We start from the raw sequence: 26,333 nt of genomic DNA, 5'->3' as shown, positions 1-26,333 counted from the left end.
AAGCTTACTTTATCGCACGGCCAACTAAATTTACTGTATCATATACATACATGATCAACAGACAATGTAAAAATTGCTATTACTCACAGCCAATCAAATTTACTGTTAAATGTACAGAGATGATTGACAGGCAGTGTGTGTTGTGGAAGTTAAAGCTAAATTCCACAAACTAGATGTGTGGTCCAGATTTAACTCGTAGTTGTTGATAGACAAGTGTGCGCTGTGGCATCTACTCTACCTTCAAATAAAATAAAATGTCACTTGTCAGAGCTGAGAGCACTTCAGGACACATGACACGGCCTAAATTAATAAGATTGTATTTTATAAGTATCTGAATAAGTGGCCTCGTCAGGCCATACAAAGCAACTCTTCAACCATCTCTGCATTCATCACCACATGTGTCACCAACATGTGACATTCGACTAAGGGCTATTGAAAGATGTAACAAAGGAGTAGACACAGAGTCGGATTCCTCACAGACTTTAACTACCTTTGTCTGCAAATAGGACAACAAAGAAACAATTTAAAACATCCACATGAATAGCTTAGTCAAGCTGGCAAAGTTTGTTTTTCCTGTCGGTGGAAAAAAAATCCTCCATCTTTACATTATATACTAAGTTGATACACAAGCATTTGAATATAACTGGTAAATACACACAGACAGCAAAATGCAAACAAAACTTGATAATCTGTGTCCAGCTATGCTGTGTGAACATTTCAGATGAATTGTTTAATGGTCATAATGTTGACATTAATTGATTTGTTATTTTTAAGGATTGACATTGTTAGTGTTAATTTCATGAATTAGAATTATTGTTAATTTCATTTCTTTAATTAAGTAATTAATTAATTAATTACATGCAGTACTCATGATGAAATGAAATCACTTTTTTCAAGAGGGAAAATTTGTGAAATATTTTCTCATTTTGAATAAATTATCCACCATAATATTAACATTGTAAGTGTTTTTTTTAAAGTATTACCAACACTCGTAGTATTAATTTTGTGTCTTTAGTTAATTATATGCAATAAATGATCAAATAAAATCACATTTTTGTCCAAACTAAGTAAACAGCAATACTATATTACTTTCATTTTAATTATTAATGTTGCATGTAATGTGGTATGTCTAATTATTTTCATCAAACATTCAGAGAAAATTAATTCATTTAGGAATTCTTCACTTTCAGCCAAGGCTATGTTTATCTTTGTCATCAGAATTTTTCTCTGCGACACACACAGTACACAATACTTTGCAGTGTTGCATAATCAATAACTATGAAAACTGTTCAAAATATAATCAATAGTCACCATTTTCTGTTTGTATTATGAATGTAGCTGAAGAGCTCTGCCCCTTCTTGTCAACTGGTTAGCTTATATCCATAGAAATTGATAGCACAGATTGCATAAATAAAATATGATATATGTACACTTGTGCTCACGCTCGTACACACATGTATCCATACATAATATCTACCTACACTTATTCTATCAGGCGTGTGCTATAGGGTTCTTTTTGGTACACTTTACTTTTAGATCTTTCTTTGCGTATTTTTTACCATTTTTAAGAACTTCCGGTGTCTTTCTATTCCATAATATTTAGATATCCAGTCAGGTTATGACCTACTATATATCTTGCCTTGATATCCTAGGATAAAGAATATTGATTTGAAATGTCAGGATTGAATTTATTGCTCAGGACTGTTCTATTCATTACTTTTGCACTCCTTTGTACATATTTACATACATCCATCCATCCATCCATACATACATACATACATACATACATACATACATACATACATACATACATACATACATACATACATACATACATACATACATACATACATACATACATACATACATACATACATACATACATACATACATACATACATACACACACACGCATACACACACATACACACACACGTACTTACACATAGACACACAAGCATACACCATTCACACACATACACACGATTCACACACACACAAGCACACATACCATTCACATATACACTTTATCACAGAGCAAAGATATCCACCATAGATGTAGAATCTGTCTGTCAATCATTCAATCAGTAAAGTGTATATCCATCTCCATTATCCAAAACACAGTGATGGTGAGTAATGGTTAAACCATGCTGTATTCAGGCTAATCTGTAAACCTATGCTTCTAACTTATCCAGGCAAAGAATTGTACATGTCAAATTGTGTGTATTACACAGCCAGTGTAAATGTATAGAAATCAGACTTTTGTCAGTGTATTGTTAAGAAGTGAAGTTGTACAGATGGTAATATCCAGTTCATTAAAACACACAGGCTGTCTGCTCAGCCTTTTGTGGAATAGATATAGTATTTCAATAGGAGTATCACTCTGACAAATGTCAACTTTACACTTTTAGAATGACAACATTGGGAAAAATAACACAAACCAGGAAGCTCTAATCTTTCGTTTTGTGTTTTATGTCATGGCTGTTTATATGCTGGTGTAAAGGATCGCCGGTAAAATATATTTACTTGTAGCAGGTGATACACTGCACCCATACAATGTTGTACAATAGATGTGACAACTGTGAATCATGTTATCAAGAATTCCATTTTGGTGAGCATTGAAACAGAATAACATATAATATATATGTATACATGTACACATATATTTATACAAAATTATGAATGCTAGCCTGAAATGTGTTGATGTTGTAAGTATTTCTAGTCTTGTACTACTGGTCAGTAAAGAAATGGCAATGCAGTATATTGTCTTATAAAAATGAATAACAGTAATTTCACACATACACACACAACACACACACACTTGTATGTGTGTGTATACATACATACCTACATACATACATACATACATACATACATACATACATACATACATACATACACACACACACATACATACATACATACATACATACATACATACATACATACATACACACACACACACACACACACACACACACACACACACACACACCAACACACCCACACCCACCCATATTTAGGTTACAGCCCGAGCTGACTTTAACAAATAAGGGTGTAGCAACATTACAATCTGACAATGTCAGCTTTTAACCAAGACAAGCTGTTGTAAATACTGAGTTGGTTTTAAATATATAGCAAATCTGGTGTGACCTTTCCATTGTTGTGGTTTTCTATACTTCATATATTAAAGTATTAACTGATTGCCCCTTCACACGCTACAGTAACATGTCATGCTATAAAATATATGTGATACCGTCAAGAGATCAAGGTACTTGCTATATAGCAGTCTCTGTGCACAGTATCCAGAACTTGTGTAACAGATAAAAGAGATTATACCATGCACAAGCCAAGTTGAACAAAAAATATGGAATTTATACTCGGGTTGTTGTCATGACAACGCATGTCTGTGTAACGATAACGCATGTCTACGTCATTGGTTCTGCTGTGATGGAAATAGGAGTCAAAACATTAAAAATTATCATTACTTTCCCCAATTTTTCTTTTATATTACTGGCACTGGTATAATTATGTTATTCCCAATATTTTTCTTCATTCAGCCAGAAAATACGAGTGACCTAAGGGTTTTGTCACTACTTGTCTAGCGACCCGTAGTGATAAAGGCCCCTTAGGTCACTTGTATTTTCTTTGGTTGCACGAAAAAGAAATATATTGTGGAATAACAGCTAAATGTCATGTTAGTGTTGCCCCAATATGGGTATTTTGGCATTTGAATTGAATGGTAATCTGTCAAATGAAAGGTAGAGGGGTAATATCCCGGGCTGAGGGTGAGAATGTCATATGGGGGATGGGGGGGGGGGGGGGGGCTGTAATATCTTCATTATAGGCCAATTGAACATTTGTATGGCAAAAACATATATTGACTTGAATAATTATGATTTTCATGCAGAAATATCCCAGAATATGAATATCTTGGAAAATCACAATTTGATTTACTATTACTTTAAAGTACTTATATTTGTAGTCACTTCTACATAAAACAAAAATCCTGTGTTTATACACTTTCTTGTATATTTGTTTCACCGTCATCAAAAACTAATTTGGTAAGTTTTATAATTTTATAACCTTAGAATATTAGAAAAGCTATATTCTTCAGGAACAGAAAAATACTGATATTCTTGAAAGAAATATACTTTTAACTTGTAAAATATTATAGTATTTGACAATAGTTATTCTGAAATCGATTTATTTGGACAGTCAGAAATGTCGGAGAACTCTTGACCATATGGATGAGGATTGGGTAGTTTGTTTGAATTTTTAGTTTACAAAACAATATTATCATGGCTTCCTACTTGAAAAATTAATGTGAAACAACATAGACCAAGTCTGTGTTTGTAATGCCATACAGTGCAAAAAGCTAAAAAATGTGTCAAAACATTTGTTATTGTGTATATAATAACAAACATTTTACACATTTATTAATCTTTTGCTATTTATTGAGTTACAAACACAGACTTGGCATATGTTTTTTCACATTAATTTGTCAAGTAGGAAGCCATGATAATATTGTTTTGTAAATTGAATATCTAAAATATATTCCCAAATCCTCATCCATATGGCCACTTTAACTCTTCCGCAAATAATGATCAAATTTTTTCCTTGTAAATTAGGTTGATATTTACGTCATATTTTATCTTCATAATTTGAACATTTTGAATATGTCATTTATTATCCTAATCAGAATAAGATTTTTCTCTAACTGCCGAATATTGATACTAAATATATTTGTATATTGACACAATACTTTGAAAGTTGACCTGACTGCCATTACATATTAGTTGGCTAGTATCACGCCACTGGTAAAGAACCGACAATATTTCACTCTAGATTACAGTCCACTGTCCTCTATTACATGCACTGCTGACAACTCGTGATAATAAATCAAAACAGGCAGACACAATGTCGCCTTTCTCGCTACGTGAGAACCATACTAATCCCGACAAAGGTTGCTTCAGAATACTAAATCTCAGCTCTCTTTGCTCCAGGGAGGACTCATTTGCTTGGTTAGCACAAAATAAAGTGTAATCTCACGTCTGCAAATGGTGCACAGTTTTCCATTTCTTATAGTACCTGGCTTCAGGGGACTCGTACTCTGAATAACGGTGGCCTCTCAATAACAACCCTACAGGATATATAGACTTCATTTAGTTGCAATGTATGTCTGATTTGTGGAGTTTTTTTTGTTAGGGTAGATTAATTAGCGAGACAGACATTTATATCGATGTTCTAATTCCATGCCACTGCTATAAATCTTCCCCAAAGCACTAAGTCATTCTGTTTTAATTACTAGTACATCACTGGGTGTGTTTTGAAAATGAACTGCAACACAAAAGTATGCAAAGAACACCTAATAAGAAGCAAACACAGCATCACGTTTTTATGAAACAAATTTGATTAAATTGGCGTGACATAGGTGGTGCTAGGAGGCGCTTTGGTGCATTACACCACAGAGAGTCGTTGTGTATCGTGTTGCATTTAGAAAAACATGCAAAAGAATATTAGTAGCATCTATACATGTGAGTATCACTTCTGTAATCGGATATGAGATGAAACATTTCAAATATCAAAGGTAAACTAGTTTTTATGTTGTTTGTCCAGATTAGCAAGGATAGTGATGAAATTTCAAAGGGTTTAGGTACCATGGACCTGATCTTAGGAGGTTAATCCACATTATCAAGGGAAATCATCAACATTTATTTCAAATATCAAGGATAGACTACATTTTACTTGATTGACCAGATTACTCAGGGTTTCTATGATAATATCTGGAGGCATAAATAAGCTTTGTATGATTAGTTTGGATTATCAAGGTTTGTCGTGTACATTCAGATGGCAAAAGCACAACAACTGTTTGTGATTAGTCCAGATTATAAAGGGCTCCTTGAACACTAGATAGTGTACTACCGGTACCTAGCTATAATAAGGTTTAGGCAGATGATCAAGAAATGTATGACCACTAGATGTCACATGTATACCATCTAGCTATGAGGTTAGTCCAGATTACCAAGGGCTATTTGAACTTGAATATACTAGCTGTGGAAACTAGACCAAGTAGCTTTGATGAGGTTAGTCCAAATTATCATGGGATAGTTGAACATTAGATGTCCAGATTATCAAGGGCTGTTATGAAGTTAGTCCAGATTATCAAGGGATGTTTGAACAAACGCTACATTTCAAATATATGCCACCTCTTATGAGATTATCAAGGGATATATGAACATCAGATGTCCAGATTATCAAGGGTTGTCACGAACTAGAAATTTCAAATGCAAAGATAAACTGCCATTGTATAGTTAGCATTGGTTATCAAGCAATGTCATGAATTTTGATGGCAAACCAACAAATCGGGTTTAAAATCGTGACTTGTTATCTCTTTGGAGAGTCTACAATAACCATAGGTTCTCATGTAACAAGCCATGTTTTCTGGATTTAATGAAGATGCATATTGGTAGTCAGTGATACCTGTACTTTTTTTTTGTTCCCAACGATCAATTTAGAAGTTTGAATTGAAAGATAGCGTTGATAAGCACACTGTGTATGGATGTCCATTAGTTTGAGGACCGTGGTTGCCTAGTGACCAGCTAATGTAATAAGTGGCGTGTAAATGACCCAATATTGAGATACTGTGACAATAATTGAAATAGGAGTGGATGCAGCAGGGCATGACAAGTTGTCATTAGTCATGACACTTAAAACATCGTCTTGGAAAACAGAAAATGAGAATCGTGATTCACAGTGTGCATGTGTGTGGACGTAAACATGTCTGATTCATCCATCAGTAACAGTGAATCGTGAGGTGACATATTGTAGTTTAAAGGCATCATATACATCCCAGAAAATTAGTGAGGTTTGTGCAGATGCACTTCTTTCTCACGTGAACCCTAAGTAAATGGATAGCGAGTTAGCATACTATATTTTCAAGGAATTCAAACTATGAAAAGAGAAATTGGGGGGTTTTTTACTCAACCCAAATTTTCTCTGATTTAGGAAATGTCTGTGAGTAAAAGTATTTTCATTGAGGTTGTGCTTTGAAGAGGAAAAACACACTTAAAAAAATCCAAATAAGATATCATTTCACATATTTTTATAGGTATCACTGAGTGCCATGATGACATAGTTTGAATTCTAAAGTCACTGTAGATTCAAAGGATCTAATTTTTACTGATTTTAATAAGAAGTTATCTAGGATGAATGAAGGTGTTTTTGCTGAGATTATATACTTTCAATAGCAGAAAAGATACCAGAATAACTAGATTCCATATAATGAATTTATCAATTTACAGTTTTCGAGCATTGTAGTTAAAATACTTTTGTAGGTAGAACTGCGTCACAATGACTTGGTTCCGTTTAGGGCATCATACATTTGTAGGTGTAGCTGGGTTATACAATATCATTACACATTTATCGATCATAGAACGTAGAGTCACGATTTTCACGAAGTCATAAATCAGTTGTATGGCATATTGGTTGAATTTTTTATCACGATATACATAATTTAAGGGTTTCTTGTGTAGGTAGAACTAGTGTCACAGCGGCATGGTTAATTTCTAACGTAGCGTACATTTATCGGTACAGCTGAGTTGTACGATAACATGATAAATTTATCGATGAAATGTAAGAGTCGCGAGGTATCTTAATACTTTTATAGGTGAAAAAATGTCATGATGACATATTAAGTTTTCGCGTATCGTACACTTGAAAAAGTTATAGGTATAGCCGAGTGTCATTGAATTTAGGCCAACATACTTTTATAGGTAGAACTCAGTGTCTTGCTGAGTCATAGTTACAGTTTTCCAGGTAAGGAAAAGTATCAATGTAGCTTAGTTTGAAAAGATGCAGTAATGAGAGTGCAGACAATGATTCATAACAACACTTGGTGATTCATGGCTTGTCATCTAGGAAATCATATAGACAGCAATCCCGCTCCATTCAATACAGTCAAATGTCTCTTTAGGGAGAGAAAAAAATGATTCACACAATCAGTGGAGATATGACTAGAGGTACAAGTAAACATGCCTCAGAGACAAACACCGTCTAAGTTTCATCAGTTTCATATCTCTATCATATCAATAATTGTTGCCCATAGGAGAGTTATTCATTGCTACTAAGGGTAGATAAGTCTGAATATATCGTTCATGGTTTCAAGACAGTCAAATATAGTTACTTGGCAACGGTTAGTTAGAGAAACGAATGCACCGTTTAGATCTGTCTCTTACATCTCTTCTGTGTCCAGTAAACATGCTTGCAGATGTTTGTGGGGGTGAGGGAGAAAAGATTAACAAAATACATGTAGTTAAAAAATTTGTACGCAGTCATGTAAATATTGACCTTCTCATACACCCTTGTTGCAAATCATCACTTTAAACTGAGATATGTAGCTAATGAGGCGCTGAAGTTTCCTGAAATCTGTCAGTTTTCATCACTGTAGTGGAAGAAAGCCATAGTAGGGGTCCACCAAGTATGTACAAGTGTTCCTTTAATTGGCACCATACTTTTCTACCACATCACTTACATTTTAGAAAACCTCCTTCTATGTGTTACTGGTTTCCGGTGTTCCTAAGATAGTCACTCTACCGTAAATGTTGTTTCTGTAATGTGTAAACAGAGGACATTAAGACCCCATTACATTCTGTAAGTGTGTTTTTTAGGAAATCAATACGTCATGATAAACTAACCATGAAGCTGCCAGAAGTCATTCATATGATGATAAGGGGTTACCATGAAATTGGAACACTCTTTGTACGTCAGCAAAATTGTTTGTGGTAAACCAGGATTTTTTGTGTGGGATTTTTATCAGATTATATCATTAGTGTGCACACATACATACATACATACATACATACATATGTACATACATACATACATACATACATACATACATACATACATACATACATACATATGTACATACATACATACTTACGTACGTACATACGTACGTACGTACGTACGTACGTACGCACGCACGCACGTACATACATACATACATACATACATAACATACGTACGTACGTACATACATACATACATACATACATACATACATACATACATACACACACACACACACCTACCTACATACATACATACATACATACACACGCACGCACGTACGTACGTACGTACGTACGTACATACATACATACATACATACATACATACATACATACATACATACATACATACCTGATTTTTGGAGGTCATCAAAGCCTTATTAATGTCTTTTTGATAAATGGGTGATATTAAATGTACTCACATGACATATCTATACATGTCAGCAGGCTCTGTTTACTTGTACATTTATTATACTAAGAATTATTGCAGTGTGCTCAGTGGAAGATATCACCACTTGACTCCAATTCCACTTTTAAACAGATACTTCAATTTGACAGATGATCAAGTAGTGTTTCTGAAATACTATACACACACATCAAGTCACAGCTATAAATAGTCAGTATACCATTGCCATGACAGCACTTCATATGCCATTTGTTCTTTATCATACAATTTATCCCCCCCCCCCCCCATGAATTGTTTCATAATTTCTTTTATTTTCATAAACTTGTTTCACACAAGGTACAATTGATTTAAAATACATCCCTAAAATTTCTTGTCTTTTAGTGGGTCCAAAAAACTTCAGTTAAGGGGCTTTCACTGCAAAGGCAAGGCCCCTTAGGTCACATATATTCCATATTACATGAGAACATGGATAAAACTCTTATGGCTGAAAAATATAAAAGTCGTCAATATTCTTATTCTTATTAACACTATCATAATAAAAGATGTGCTTCTCTTTCTAGCTTAATAGCAGATATGTGTGAATGTGCATTTTTGTACAATGTAAACTAATACAAAATGTTGTTTTTTGTGATATTTTAGGTCTGTAAATGGTATGTATCGAATGGGATTATTTGCACTGAAAGATATTGAACCAGGCACAGAACTGACATATGATTACAATTTCCATGCTTTTAACCTTGAAACACAGGTAAGTTTATATACGGTTTGTGGACATTTTGCCTGTATAGATTACATCTAATGTTAAGTATTACATCTATAGCCAGCCATATTGTGTTCAAAGTAAAACTGAGCCAATAACGATTTTTTAAATGTGGGTGGTTTTCTGTAGCAAAACATACATTCACACAAACGCATTCACAGATATGTACACTCATACATACAAACATCCACATATACAGGTATCTGCATAAGCATGAAGATACGTTGACTAGGAATGTACACACACACATACGCACACACCTACATGCACACCTACGTGCACACACATATATACACACATACACACACACATACATACATACATACATACATACATACATACATACATACATACATACATTCACACACACATACACACACATACATACATACATACATACATACATACATACATACATACATACATACATACACACATACACACATACACACACACACACACCTACGTGCACACACATATATACACACATACATACGCATATATACATACATACATACATACATACATACATACACACATACACACACACACACACCTACGTGCACACACATATATACACACATACATACGCATATATACATACATACATACATACATACATACATACATACATACATACATACATACATACATACATTCACACACATACATACATACACATACATACACACACATACATACATACATACATACATACATACATACATACATACATACATACATACATACATACATACATACATACATACATACATACATACATATGTACACGAGCGCGCACACACACACACACACACTTCAAATGAATGAGAAGATGGGAATTCTGTCAAGAATCGGATAAATTTACAATTTGAATACATACAGTTTATATTATCTGTAATGCTTCACATATAGTAGCCAGCTTTCATTTTCATGAATACATACATTAGATACAACCATGCACTAGAATTCTCTATAGTCAGTTTATTCTATTCTATCGTCACAATTGAACAGTTTAAAATGACAGGCTGACTAATTTAAAAACAGATGCAAATCATTGTAACCGTCTACAGTTTCCCTTTGAAACAGTTCACTTTGACCGTTCGACTGAGAAAGAGAGTATATTTGCCCAGGAAGTGCACTTATAGTCAAGACCCATTAGTGATATATTCGATGCTAGGCAGTGTTCTCAGTCTGCATCGTTCAATTTCCTGTGTAGTGCACACAGGGTAATAAGAGAAAAGTGTTGCTAAATTAAACCAGTAATTGAACACAGGAAACCTTGTGATTGAGCTCCATCCATGAGTTGTGCCGTGTCAATCAAATATACACCGTTCGTCGTTACACAAAGCCTTGATAACATCAAACATATTACCTACAGCCTCTTGTAGCTGATTGTGTGAAAAAATGGCCTTGTTGTTCATTGACACCTCTACATGTATATGCCTGTCATTGCAATGTAGCTGTTTTAAAAGGATGATTTATTGAAGGAGTTGAAATCATCCCAGAGTTCAAGTATCTCATGACAAGCATTTTGGGAAATAAAATGCAGTAGTTACCTTTAATTGAAACAGATGTGGTTTGTGTCTGTCATACTACCGTACTGTAGTCTGTAATTATTTAAAGGGAGACACTCACCTTTCAGTACTTCTCACCCCTATTTAGATACAATGGATTCAACTTCCTATTAAAATTAATAGGAATATGCTATTATATATTGAATCGGAGGTATGAATTACTCGATGTGTTAGACTTCTGCACTTTGATGCAATTTACTGACTTCAGAGGTTGTGTGATTTCTTTTTCTCTGCTGGAATTCACCATTTTTGGCATCCCTGTTAATTAATGTAGAATGTGTCTTCAAAATAAATTCTTTAAACGTTTGTCTTTTCTTTGTTCAAGAAAACTCTAACTCAGAATAAAAAAATATGAAGGGTCATTGCACAAATTTTTGAAATAGAGGTCAAAATTTAGTCATTTTAGAATCCAATATGGCCGCCAAAACGCTCTCATATGGCGATGTTTGAAGAGAATTGAAGAACTTTGATTTTCAAAAAGATTTGTCCCAGAGGTGCATTCTATCATGATTATTAGTTTATAATAAAATACAATAACGAATCTCTGTCTGTTTAGATTATGAATATTTCAAAAATAATAGATAGATGAAAAACTTGACATGTGGAAAAAAGATAGGTGTACATTGATATATACTGTAAAAATATTTTTGCCTAAAATCATAGTGCTATGCTAAAATAGTATTTTTTTTGGGGGGGGGGGGGGGTTGATTTTCCCCTCCAGAATATCTATGTAGTTGTTGACCTTTCCTTTCTCTTGGCAAGGAAACAAGTCCCATTGCCCATAATTTTGAAATTTGAAATATCGAAAAATTGAACCTTTTATCCATTTGTTGACAACAGCATGTGTGAAACTTGAAATATACAGTATTTCTGACTAAAAAATTAAACCTTTTTTTCATTGGTTTACAACAGCAAGAGTGTAAGTGTGGCAGTGAGAAGTGTAGAGGCTTTATTGGTGGCAAATCTCAGGGACAGAGACCAAATGGAACTTACAAGAAAGGCGAGAAGAAGAGAGTTGGAAGACCACCCAAGAATCAAGACAAACGGAAATGTAAAGAAGGGATCAAAAAGATGGTACGTTGAATTATATATGGACTTTGTGTCACCCATGGATGTAATATTCACTATCATTGTAATATCAAACGAGATTTTAAATCAAGGAACGTGTCTGCGAGATTGTGAATTTTATGACCCTATCAGATTTTAAATCTTTATGTACAGAGCATAGTCTCAATAATTGGAATCCGTGTGATAGAAGTGAGAAAACTTTAGTGACTGCTCCCATACCATAGCTTCATTTCTTTAGTCAGGTCACATGGTTATCACATGATTAATTCAATAGCCAATAAAGGGACATAAACCATCCTCATTTACATAAAAAAAGTAATAAATGTTTTTAGATGGATCTGCATCATCCATTTCATTTTGAAATAAAACAGCCATTGTATTTGATCTGAATATATTCAATTTTCTGGAGAAAGGTGTTATCAAATGTTATGAATGTCACCCACATTTATTAGCAACACATGTATGTATCTAGTGAAAGTATAAAAAAATTCCCAATGGAATGATTACACAGTAAAATAAATGTGCCTTGGAAATAAATTATTTAAACTTTTTTTTATTACTTTGTTTGAGAAAACTCCAAATTATTGTCTGTCAAAATCAATGTTAAAAAATCTGGAGTCTTATAAATTTTTGAAATCGAAATCAAAATGATATCAAAATTTAGTCATTTTAGAATCCAATATGGCCGCCGAAATTGTATCAACTCGATGGGAAAATAAAAGATCGTTGATTTTCTTTGAAACGACTTGGTGGACCAATCAATTTCTGTTAATTATTTCTAAAGGAGTAGATGTAGACACAAGCTTCCAAATGGGGATTTTAAGAACTTTAAATATCAGTGACTGTGAAATTCCCCGTCCTTAAGGTGAACTCTTCCTCAAATCAAAGTTATCAGCAAATGCTACACAGTAGTAGTAGTAGTAGCTGTGTTATTTCATTTGATTAATTGTCAGTATTTCTCTTAGTTACAGGAGTCTAACAGAGAAGACAGTCCATTGAAACCAACACATATCAACCTGCCAAAGCCTCTATCAGTCAGAGAAATGAACATGGCTGCAGACAATCATATCTTTCTATTGAGGAATATTGAGAAAGTGAAACGTATGAAAGAACGCCTTCTAAAAGCCAAGAATAATAATGGTCCAAATGGTATGATCAGAAGTGGAAAAGGTAATACAAAAAGTAGGCAATTTTTTCTGTTCTCTAGTCTTCAAATCTTTCATTTTTTTTTATTCAACTTTTTTGACTCTGTGGTTTATATGCTAAATTAATGACAGACTTGATTATTTTACCCTGACAAATTGATATCATTAACACCGGTGGGCACAATCATGGGGGGGGGGGGGGGGGGGGGGCTGTAGGAATGCCCATGTATCCCTCCATCCACAGACAGCGTTGTCTATTAAACCCATAACTCAATTTCAACCAAACCTGGCACAAATGTCAGACACTATAGTGTACATATATATATCATTCAATTTTGCAAACTCAAGAGTTATCAATCATCAGGACTTGTTCCAAGTGTAAATCTCATGTTATTATATGATCTATCTCCTGTTATTATTTGATTTGACTGCGATTGACACAGGCCAGTGGGGGGGGGGGGGGTCACACTCAAAATCAAGCCATTACTCACAAAAAGGCTATGAAATATTGAACCATAAAAAGAAAAGCCTTATATGGATTACAGTTTAATTTTGTTTTGACATATCATTTCACAGATGTGTTCATGGCCCAGTTTACTGCATTGAAGACATCACGGTCAGTCAAGACAAGGAGATTAGCAGCAGCAGAGGAAAACATCGAGGTGACTAAAATAGCAAAGCTAGCACAAGTATTCAAAGCAATATTTAACACTGTGTGTGATGTGAAAGACCAGGATGGACATCTTATTGCTACACCACTTATGAATTTACCGTCGAAAAAGAGGTAAGAATCGATAGAAATTACATTCAGTGTTTTTATCAAGGATAAAGGTTCCAAGTCATTTTAGCAAGGTTCCCTACCAGTGTTTTTGTTAAGAGTGGAAAGAAGATAAAATCCATTTGAGTTCCTTAGTCATTTTAGCGGAGTCCCCTACCAGTGTTTTTGTTAAGGGTGATGCGCAGGAAATGTACCTGAGTTCACTATTCATTTTACTGGGGGCTCCCTACTAGTGATTTTGTAAATTTTAGAGTTTGATTTTGGTAAATTGCCTCAAAGTTGAAAAGCAAATAAGAAGAATGAGTTTTTTGTATCATTTCAGAAATTCTGATTACTATGAGAAGATAGTAGACCCTATTGATCTTAATACAGTTGAACAGAATATCATGACAGGACAATACAAGACTGTGGAAGCCTTTGAAGATGATGTCATGAAAGTCTTAAGAAATGCCGAGGTGAGATAATCAGTCTTAGATACATTATACTGTTGGCCTTTCAAACTAGACAGAGAAAGGACTATGTCTGAATTGAGTCCCAACTCACTCCTTTTCTGTAATGACATTATGCCTAGATGGACAATTCAATATTATTCCCCAATATTTTTCTTTGTCTGGCCAAGGGAAAATACAAGTGACCTAAGGAGCCCTTGTCACTATGAGTCGCTTAGACAACCCTTGGGTCAAGAATATTTTCTGGCTGAATGAAGAAAAATATTGGGGAATAATATAATTTTACCATCGGCAGTAATATAAAAAGAAATCAGGGAAAGCAATGGCAATTTTGAACTTTTGACTCATATTTCGAACACAGCAGAACAATGACATAGACACGCATTGTCATGACGTAGAACGACCAGAGCATATATCCCATATTTTTTGTTGAACCTGGCTCATGCATGGTATAATATGTAATGAATGTGAACTTTCAAGATAACAGATGATCTCTTGAAGTACATCACGTACGTCAAAACACACATTTTGAGTTCCGTGCAAACGTCGTCTCCCTATTAAACCGATATACTGTATATACGACAGTTATTGTCATCATTGAATGATTCCTATTGTGTTGGTTTCCATGTAGATTGTAAGATATGGCATGGTGTTCAGTCCTACGAGGCGTCAAATAGTTGATACCATGGTATGAATGTCATATCTTACAGATTGGAAATCTTGCAATAGAATCAAAATAATATTTGATAGTTGCCAGTATACTTACTAACCTTGCATTTAATTTGTAGGAAATGGTTGTTGAATTAAAAGATCACAATGTGATGCTAATTTTACAGCGTTCATACGTCCAACCCCATAGACAAATGTCATATATGATTGTTATATTAATGGTGGTTATTTGAATTTACATAATAGAAATACCATGGCAAGAAGTCTGATATGTCTAAAGATGTCACCAAGTTAAGAAAGTCTTACCAAACTGCTAAAACTGAGGCATCAGATCAACTGGAAGAGATCCTAGGAGAAGGTTCAATAGATGGAGACTCAAACACAGGTAAAGGTGGCACATATGTTGTCTAACTGCTAGACCCTCAGGCAATTCTGTTAACTTTAAAAAGCTAACACAAGTCACATAACTTCAAAGGCACTGCCGAGGACTTAATTGCACATGAGTCAGGGGTATTATCATCTTTGGCTTTTTCTTAGTAATCTTCCAAGCACAGATGAACTGACTCTACTACACAAATTCACCTCCATTGCCCTTCTCACTTTAAAGTGGCCGTATGGGTGAGGATTGGGGTATTTATTTTAGATTGTAATTTATCAAATAATTTTATCATGGCTTCCTACTTGAAAAATCAATGTGAAATAACATTTGCCAAGTCCTTGTTTGTAACTCAATGAATTTTAAAAGATTAATAAATGCGTAAAAATGTTTGTTATTGTACATTTTTTTTACACATTTATTGATAAAAATGACTTACTAACATAGACTTGGTCATTGTTGTTTCACATTGATTTTGCAAGTAGAAAGCTATGATAAAATTGTTTTATAAATTAAAAATCCAAAATAAATTCCAAATCTTCATCCATATGGCCACTTTAAGTATTTTCCAAATGAATGAGGACAGATATTTGGGAATAATGTATAAGCACAATTTATGCTAATGTTGACTTTGAGCAGTTTGAATACTGCAGAAGAAATGACATGCTGATGGTCGTTGTTGAATGACCAGGTTATGAATCCATAGTGTGTGTTTGAATGAGTTCAACTTGGCTTGTGTGTGTGTTATAATGACATTGTTCCCGTCATCAGATTCCTCCATTGCTAAATTTATTGATTCCGTCCGATTTATTAGATTGCCGTGAGAAACAAGAAGAGGAGGAGGAGGAAGAAGAAGTGATCAGATGTCTTTGTGGACTGTATAATGATGAAGGATTGATGATACAATGTGATAAATGTTTGGTATGTAATTAGATATCATTCCCCCAATACTTTGTCTTCATTCAGCCAGGGAAAATGTGAGTCACCTAAGGGGGCCTTTGTCACTACAAAGCCCTTTAGGTCACAAGTATTTTCTGCCTGAATGAAGAAAATTTTTTGGAAAACAACATAATTTACAAGCGCCAGTAATGTTAGAGAAAAATCGGGGACAGGAGAGGCAATTTTGAATTGTTTTGACTCATATTTCGAACACTGTAGAAGCAGTGATGTAGACATGCATGATGTAGAATAACCAGGGTATAAATTCCATATTTATGGTTTATGTATGGTATAATATACTCAGTATTTCATGTGTATGTAACACCTTGCCTATCATTTGATAGCTAAGAAAATTCTTTAAGAAAGTGAAGGTAAAAGAACAGAGAGTACCACTATTTAACAGTTACTGGTAAAGGACCTGACATCTTTACATTGTTTGTGTCGATATCTATAATGAGTTTATTTCATGGAAGACGAAGTTACTTTGCTGTTGCCCAGTGGTTTTCATGTAGTAGTTAAATCAGTGTGCAAAATAGAAAGCACTGTGTCGTCCCTCACTGATCCCAATGTTGCAGTTCTGAACTTTCATTTTGAGAAAAGTGAAGTGAACAAATTTTGAGAAAAGGGGGAGGGCAAAACGAAACAAACAAATTTCACTTTCTAAGCTTATTCAACTTTATGGAAGAGCTCCTGTAAGTGAATTGCTGTTTTAACTATTTTGTCATTGAAACTTGGTGAAAAGAACAGCTGACTTCTGCAAAAAATTCGATTTTGAAATATGTTGTGACAGTGTAGAGAGGCAGTGATCAGTTCTTTTACCTGCACAGAAAATATGCACTACCTTAGGGGTTTTTACGTCTAAATCAATCAATTGATATATTGTGTCAGGTTTGTGTCAAAGATACGAGTTTTTGATGTAAATGATTGTGTTGACAGGTATGGCAGCACTGCGACTGCGTAGGAGTATCCGGTAGTGTTGATCATTATCTATGCGAACAGTGTGATCCCAGACCTGTCCCTCAGGTAAGTTGAAAACAGTGTTAATAGAAATCAAACTCCCAGGGGGTGCCAAACTCAATGAGTTTAGGAATCGAAATAAGGCATCTAGAAATCGAGAACTTGATAAGTGATAAAGTGATGGATTGTGCTTAGAATTTTAATATTGTTCCCAGTCATATCTTAGATTAGTTCTACCCACAAAGTTTATTCAACTTCCAATGTCATGATAACTTATCACAAATAACCTTTCCATATTTCTTTTATATATGTACATGTATGTGTGCGTGCGTGCACATGTATGTGTGTATGTGCGTGCACGTGTATGTGTATGTGTGTGCACGTGTATGTGTATGTGTGCTACAGTGCATGTTATATATTTATTATAAAATGGTGTTCGACTTTATTAATATTTGTGTGTGTGTGATGATATTTTTGACAAAAATGATTTTACATGTAAGAAACTCAAAGTTCACAACAATTTACGTGTTTTCTGGTCATTTCATCAAATTCAGAACATCTATAATATCATTCAGAAGTAAAAGATGACAAAACACAGTTTGAAAAATAAATTATGTCAGTTGTAATATTATGTTGTTGTAATGATGACTGATGTTTGAATATTATTATTTCAGGAAATCTGCATGGTACCACAGCCACATTATGCCACGCCAGGTTGTACATATTATTTGTGCCTTATGCGAGATGATCTCAAAGTTAAACAAGGTAAAAAAAAACTAGTACCATATGTTGGAAACAAACATTACAGTACAATGAATATGAAGATGTATGTGTTTGTATTGTGTGGAAGGTGTATGTGTCTGTGTGTATACTTGTACATGCATTTGTGTATGTGTGTCTATGTGTGTCTCTGTGTGCACTTGTACGTACATGCATTTGTGTATGCATATGTATGTGTGTCTCTGTGTGCACTTGTACATGCATTTGTGTATGCGTATGTATGTGTGTCTCTGTGTGCACTTGTACATGCATTTGTGTATGCGTATGTATGTGTGTGTGTATGTATGTGTGTGTGTGTGTATGTGTATGTGTGTCCATTTGATACCTACATATGATTCATCAGTCTATCTTAGCCTGTGTTTGTATATTGTGTAAAGCCTCTATTACTAAATGTCAGAATATATCCATTGAATTACAAAAACCAGTCACTAAAGATTTATTAGTTTTTCCAATAAAATAATGTATTGAATTATGATATTTAGAACACTAAAATATATTTACAGAATGTGTTATTTGGAGTACGCATATAAAAACATTCAAAAGTTAATTTTCTGTTTTATACTGTTTGTATCATTGATAATTAATGGTATACACTTACTCTTGTACAGTTTAATATTTAATGTGATACTATCGTTGATGAAAACCATAATGAAATTAGGTACATGAGGATAAAAAAGATTAATTGTATTAAAAAAAACGACAGGAAATAACACCCATTGATTTGTACAATATACCCATTAAATACTCTCGTGTTAATGCTTAAACTGGCATTTAATTTTCAAAAACATGTTGGAATAATTTTTATGATGACAGTTTAACATTTAGAGTGATATATTGGATGTTAAAAGAATCCTGGATTCACATTAGAGTGACTTTAAACTCACAAATACACTTAGTTCAGTACAAAGTACAAAACAGGAATCTAAAATAAATCATGAATACACTTAGAGTTTTCTGCATGTCTTTATTTCACTTTTGTGTTTATCATTTTTTTTCCCAACGTCTGGATAGAACATACACAAAAATCAAAAATTCAAATATTAGATGTAAGCGATTTTAGAAAAATAGGAGTTTTGTTGGTGACTTGTTGCTACCAGTATACTATACATAGAATGATAGATTGTCACTAAAAATCTAAACTTGAAAGTGATTATTGAGTTACACATTTGTCAACTCTTAGTTGTTGACTATATTACTGTGTCGTATGTGGACTTGTCAATAAATGTTAACTACAGAGCAAAATACGCTGCAAAGAAAAAAAGTCACATCCATCCATATAGCCTGATAAAACACTGAATATATAAAAATTGAATTAAAAAGTAAATAAATGTCATATTGCTCACTTGTACATAGGTTTTTCCATAAGCTGAAAGCCTCATAAATAAAGTTTGCCGTATGAGCACGAAATTTTGTCATTAGCGATCGAGTGTAACTTATCCTGCATACTCATATTTTTTAATCTTTTTCATTACGAAATCAGTACTGTCGGATAGAAATTGTATTAAGCAATCAAAATATGCCAGCAGATTAAAAGTTACTAAAACCCTACCTGTGGGCAGACTGTTGCATCATAACAAGTCTTGGTAATAAATGATAATCCATATATGTATATTACCCCCTCTAGGTGACTGTGTTTACCTGATACATGATAACTCCCAAAGACGTAATCCGGATGGGACACCCATGCGTGCATCAGCTCGAATATCCTCAAATATCAGCCGGGATAAACTGGATGTCTTCCGGGTTGAAAAATTATGGAAAAATGAAAAGTAAATCACCTTTATATATCTAAGTTACAGTCAGACTGTAAGATATGTCGTGTTGTTCAGCCTTATCAGGCTTCTAAGCCACGACTGTACCACAGAGTAGTACAGATGTGAGTGATAGCTGATAGCGTTGCACAAATGTCGTATCTTACAGACTAATTTTTGTCATCCATTTCTCCCAAGATTCATAAAATTTGAAAATTTTGATAAAATGTTACTGTTTTATGTACTACTGAAAATACCTGATGACCGAATGTGATTTGCATAATAATACAGAAAAAATAGCCATCTGTAACTGACAGCCTGTATAATCTTGAAATTATCACCCAATGTATCCATATCATATGCAAATTATATGCAAATTGTCAAAGTATTGTATATTTGTTTTTGGTTTGTTTTCTCAAGTGTATACATGACATACTATTGAATCCTTGAATACAGTTGTATAGAATAATGGCTACTGTTAGCCGATATAAATGTTTTGTTTGTTTTCCCTGCAAAAGTTATACTCAGTTTTACTCGCTCACTTTGTGATCACAAACCAGAAGTTTGAGAGCTCAGATTCAGTCCTGATGATTGATGTTTGAGAATGAGCGCTCAGATAGAAAAGAACAGCGAATTTACCTAAATTTGGTTATACTGTTTTTTTGATTCTGTAAGTAATCAGTTGATCTGAGACAAATAATTATGTGTTCATATTTACAGAGGAGATCGGTTTGCATTTGGTCATCATTACTTCCGACCACATGAGACGCATCATACCCCATCAAGAAAGTTCTACCATAATGAGGTAGGTACACTCTAGGTGATAGTCACTACATTAGACTTAGGATGTTGGTATATCTCTAATTTAAGAAAGGAAAGAAGGAAGGGGGGGGGTCAGAATTAGTAGTCATGAACAGAGAGAGCAACAGTAACAGGAAAATACAGAAAAGGAGGGGAAGGGGTCAGAATTAAAAGTGAACAGAGAGGGTGTAGATCACAAAAGGAGAGGAGGTGAGAGTAAGTAAGTAGTAAACAGAGAGGGTGTAGATCACAGGTAAATACAAAATAAAGGAGGAGGGATGGGGTTAGAATTAGAAGTAAACGTAACGGAAACAGTCTCAGTAAAATACAAAAGAAAAGGAGGGAGGGAGGGGATGAGATCCGAGAATTAGACATAAAACAGTGAGGCTAACAGTTACAGACATTGATGTATGTAATGTCATCTGTACAAATTACAAAGTATGTGAAAACAATGGAGTGGGAAAAAAGTTGAAATACCAAAGAACACTACTAACACGTCCACATTTGGTTTATTTCAGTTATTTCGAGTGCCATTGTATGAAATTATTCCTTTAGAGGCCATTGTTGGTTTGTGTTGTGTGATGGATCTATACACATACTGCAAAGGTAAGTACAGTATGTTTACAGAGTTAAATAAATGACAACACACAATTCTAAAGTCAACTGACTCAAGTTGTATGTTTATACAAGACAAAACAGCCCAACTAACAGTGGATTTTTGTATTATTAGATCAGTTTCCTTTTTTTTTTAAAATTCCCAGCTTTATGACTCCTGACTTGTTTTTCGTGTGTCTAGGGTGAGATACATGATGACGACCCATTGTAGTAAATCCTTGATAATGCTGACCAAACCTAAGTGATAATTCAGGATTCACTTCCAAAATCCTTTTGATTCTCAGCGTAGGGATTGTCATTTATAAAATATAGGGTTTCTGAAAAAAGGAAAGCAGTTAGTGTTGTGTCATGAATGTGTAAGTGAATTCCTGCTAAAAAGTCTTATTTTAGCCTGGAGCTTTTCGTAAATATCATAAACCAACGCATGTTACATTTAACATTGTGTAACCATGACATCGCCACTCACTATATCTCGACAGTTCTTTGTCCAATTCAAGCTTTAATAGAACAAGATATAGCGTTTCCCCGGTGACACTAGTTTGTTTAAGTCATTTCCTCGTCTTTTTTGGAAGGTCAATTGTAGACTATCTGAACATAAATGTGTGAAACTAGACTGAATTTGGCTACTTAACCTTTTATCAGATGACATTTAGGGGACGTGACAACTCTATAATGACAAATAATGGACGGTGTATCTATTTCAGTGTGTGTTTTTCAGTGATTACGGCTAGGAGAAATCAAACTACTTCAGTAGTGATTCCAAGCCACTCAACTGTGATTGTACATTCTGTATACAATCTACCCCTATTATAACAAACCATGCATGCCAGAAGGGACTCGTAATCAAAATGTAAATTTGCCGTGTTCCAGTCGCAATTTTTCTGCTAATGTGTTTTTTTTTATATATATACACACTATAAGTATGCAATGATGGTGTGTGTGTGGTAGATGGTATAGCTGCTTTGGGGTATCGTTGAGTCAGAGTGGTGTATTTTTGATATCAACAGTGTTTGCTATGAAATTTTATGTTGTAGAGGTCGTAAAAATGGGAATATTCAAGCTGCAATAGCTGTAACCGGAGCACATTTGAGTGTTAAATTTTAAAAAAGATGTCTGTAAAGTTATCCAATTAATTTTACAAAAAGACATGTCTTAATTAGTGGTTAATTTAATTCCTAAGTAGTTTAGTAAAAGTTGAAATCTGCATGAAAGTCAAATTTTGTGTTTAAGTAAAATGTTTTTAAAAAATTGCTGCTTGCTGTTCTTCTTCAAATTTACTGTTTGTAGGAATATGATTTGACAGCTTATTGTAATGGCGGACATTGTGAGCATACTGAAGTTTATATTTTAAAAAAACACTGGGAGGGGGTGAATATTTCAAATGTAAAAAAAAAGAATGCTGGCAAAATTTGCCTATGAATGTGCTCTAAGATATAATATGATGCCAGGTTGGTGGGGGGGGGGTGTCATATTTTAAACAAAAAAAAACCTGCTTGCAAGTCAACAAATAGCTGCAGGTGTTGTCGTAAAATATACCGGATCACCTCCTTAACTAAACATCAATTTTAACGCAGTCTTGAGTCGCCAGATATTTATCACGGATAGTAACAAGCGTAACATGTCGCCAAGAGTGACTGATCGGAATATCTATCTTGTCTGTAGGGAGACCCAAGGGATACAAGGAGCAAGACATATACATCTGTGAATACCGTCTAGATAAGACAGCTCATTTGTTCTACCCCATTGGAAAGACTAGGCATCCTGTGTCAACCAAATCCTATGCTTTTGACAAGTTTGCCAAGAAGATCTGGCCTAAGAAGAATTATTCAGTAAGTGCAAGTATTGATTACTTTGTAGTCTTGAGAGATTTGATGGAATGAGATCAAAATAACACATCTGTAAGTCGGCTTATTTAAGTCTACTACTGGCTATTTGTAAAGTAATAAGGTTTAATAAGGTCACTAGATTTGTTATCAAAATTGAAGGCCAAGTGTTCCCATTTGTGTCATCAACTTATCTTCATTTCCTTATGAAATATTCATATCTGATCTAGCTACTCTTCTTTTTCTCCTAATAGCCACATTACGTTCCTGAACACTTCCGGAGAGGCTATGGTGGAAGGTATGTATATTTGAACATTGAAATGTGTGTGTGTGTGTGTGTGTGTGTGTGTGTGTGTGGTGGGGGGGTGTCTGTGTGTGTCTGTGTGTGTGTGTGTGTGTGTGAGTTGATGTGTACTTCAGCATGACAATATACAACATATTATAGCCATTTTCTCTATTTAACCTTCCACAACATTTGCACATCCTCAAGTACAGCATGGAAAAAAGTATACATATTTTTGTTTGTTTCAACCTTGAAACTTGAAGAGTCCTTGAACCGAGAAATTAAGTCACTTATTGGACGAATTCACTCTGGGGTGTTATGAATAAAGTATATAGCAATCAGATGACAATAATCTAACATGTATCATGTATCTACTGTATTATTTAGCATCCCTACAGTCACTGTCAGTAATTACAAGTCAAATACTTGAATGTTAGGCTTTGACTGCATTGACTGCATTGATGGCGTGTCAATTTAGTAGTGAACAAGACTTTACAACATTTTGATATGGAAGGAGTTGAAAGTTGTGAAAGTGTGTGTGTGTATGTATGTATGTATGTATGTATGTATGTATGTATGTATGTATGTATGTACGTACGTATGTATGTATGTTTGTATGTATGTATATATGTATGTATGTATGTATGTATGTATGTATGTATGTATGTATGTATGTATGCATGTGTGTGTGTGTATGTGTGTGTATGTATGTATGTATGTATGTATGTATGTATGTATGTATGTATGTATGTATTTTTGAAGATTATACGTACATGGCTATATAATATTCATTTGTTTTCATGGAGATATTGTGAATGGTCACCTCAAGGCTTGATGGTACAGCAAATCTTTCTGTCAACACAGAATGGGGATAACTACCTCTAGCTATTAGTACTTGAGATGTCAGTGTAGAACCCTTTCAGGCATTCACACTACTGTACAGAGTAGTTTATTTATATCTACTTGTGCTTTCAGACCAACGTGGAAATCAGAGAGACCGTCTCACAAAGAAGAAAATCCTGACCAAACAAATGAAGAAAAAGATGCCAAAAGGTGAGATGAAATTCTAATTCGTTCGTTTGAGAGTGTAATTAAAGTAATCGCACGACAAGCCCATGGGGGAAATGCAGTGCAATGAAAAATACATGCAAGATTCAATTTTCTACCCCAAGGCTGGCTTTGTAAAATGGATGGTCTTTCAAAGTGCATGCACTCAGCTTCTAGCTAAATATTAGGTTCTAGTTGAGACATTTAGCTCCTGGCTGTAATTAGGTGTTAGTTGAAGAGAAGTGTTAGTATGTAATACCTGAGAGTAAGAAGTGTACACATTATAAAATAGTAAACTTTGGAAAGGTTAGTTCCAAGTTTTGGCTATGATTTGTTGATGGCATTTGAAACCGTTCAGTTTTCTTCATCTGTTGACCTAGCCGCGAATCGTCTGAATGTCTTTGCATTGAATTTTGAATTGTCAGTATATTTTAACCCTTTCACCACCGATTCCCACTATTGCGGGAACGCACATATATTTTGAACAGATAATGTCAAATGTTTCAATATCAAAGATTGGCTTCCTGTTTGGAAAATTACATCACTTTTGAAGTTTATCAATTCCATATTTTGATAAAATTATACCTTTATGATTCTGCAAAGAATTTCAGACTGATGTAAGCATAATTTTCACAGTGTGAACAGTACCCAACAATTCTCGCCCACACTTCCAGCCAAAGTCTTGTTGAACAGCACCCTCTGGTGGCCAAATATGTAATCTTTTGTTTCTTTGACAACAGGAGTGTATTCTTCTGAGACTAGTGACAGTAATGTATTGAGACAATAACAAAGTAGTTCCCAACAAATTTTAAATCCCTGGAGAATTACTAATTTTTGAGTCATGTATGTTTAAAATGATGTAATATATATCATCTTTTATAATTGCAGGGTGGAGGAAGAAGTGGATGAAAGGTCGCCGGAAGAAAAACAGAAAGAATTAGAGGAAGAGAGACGAGGTGAACAGAAAGAAAGACTCAATAATATTTTGCTGAAATTGCTGTCCAAACTGCCTGGTAAACAAGGCAAAGCAGGTATAGACACAAGATTAATTTTGTTAAATTCCCATTTGTACCATAGAGGGCGCTGTTTGATGATGTCACCATTCATTGTACTGGGTACAGTCAACCTCGACACTAGAAAATGTTACCATTTTGTGGTCTCTCTTTCCCAAATTCCCAAAGACTAATTTTTGCAAATTACTGAGGCTGGTTGCACTGTGTTTATGTACAGGAAGACATTTAGTCAATGTTTATT

The 26,333-nt window shown here is 34.5% G+C and overlaps 1 protein-coding gene across 5 annotated transcripts in view; it reads left to right on the top strand.

The window, feature by feature from the left end:
- LOC144443861 (uncharacterized) overlaps positions 1-26,333 on the top strand; it is a 120,893-nt gene that overhangs the window by 91,189 nt on the left and 3,371 nt on the right. For 3 of the 5 annotated variants that reach the window (XM_078133440.1, XM_078133443.1, XM_078133444.1), the window contains 16 exons: positions 9,901-10,009; positions 12,511-12,672; positions 13,632-13,848; positions 14,388-14,595; positions 14,912-15,044; positions 15,954-16,092; positions 16,898-17,004; positions 17,959-18,045; positions 18,654-18,744; positions 20,384-20,528; positions 21,231-21,315; positions 21,830-21,917; positions 23,589-23,755; positions 24,004-24,047; positions 25,008-25,085; positions 25,968-26,110. In XM_078133440.1, the coding sequence (XP_077989566.1) occupies positions 9,901-10,009; positions 12,511-12,672; positions 13,632-13,848; positions 14,388-14,595; positions 14,912-15,044; positions 15,954-16,092; positions 16,898-17,004; positions 17,959-18,045; positions 18,654-18,744; positions 20,384-20,528; positions 21,231-21,315; positions 21,830-21,917; positions 23,589-23,755; positions 24,004-24,047; positions 25,008-25,085; positions 25,968-26,110 (2,003 nt within the window). The remainder of the gene's footprint in view (positions 1-9,900; positions 10,010-12,510; positions 12,673-13,631; positions 13,849-14,387; positions 14,596-14,911; positions 15,045-15,953; positions 16,093-16,897; positions 17,005-17,958; positions 18,046-18,653; positions 18,745-20,383; positions 20,529-21,230; positions 21,316-21,829; positions 21,918-23,588; positions 23,756-24,003; positions 24,048-25,007; positions 25,086-25,967; positions 26,111-26,333) is intronic. The other 2 variants (XM_078133441.1, XM_078133442.1) reach the window with 2 other exon arrangements.

This window comes from Glandiceps talaboti, chromosome 12, assembly GCF_964340395.1.
Source record: "Glandiceps talaboti chromosome 12, keGlaTala1.1, whole genome shotgun sequence".
NCBI classification, from domain to species: Eukaryota; Metazoa; Hemichordata; class Enteropneusta; family Spengelidae; genus Glandiceps; species Glandiceps talaboti.
Note: the sequence above shows the minus strand (reverse complement) of the source record. Positions and strands in the feature narration are given on the sequence as shown.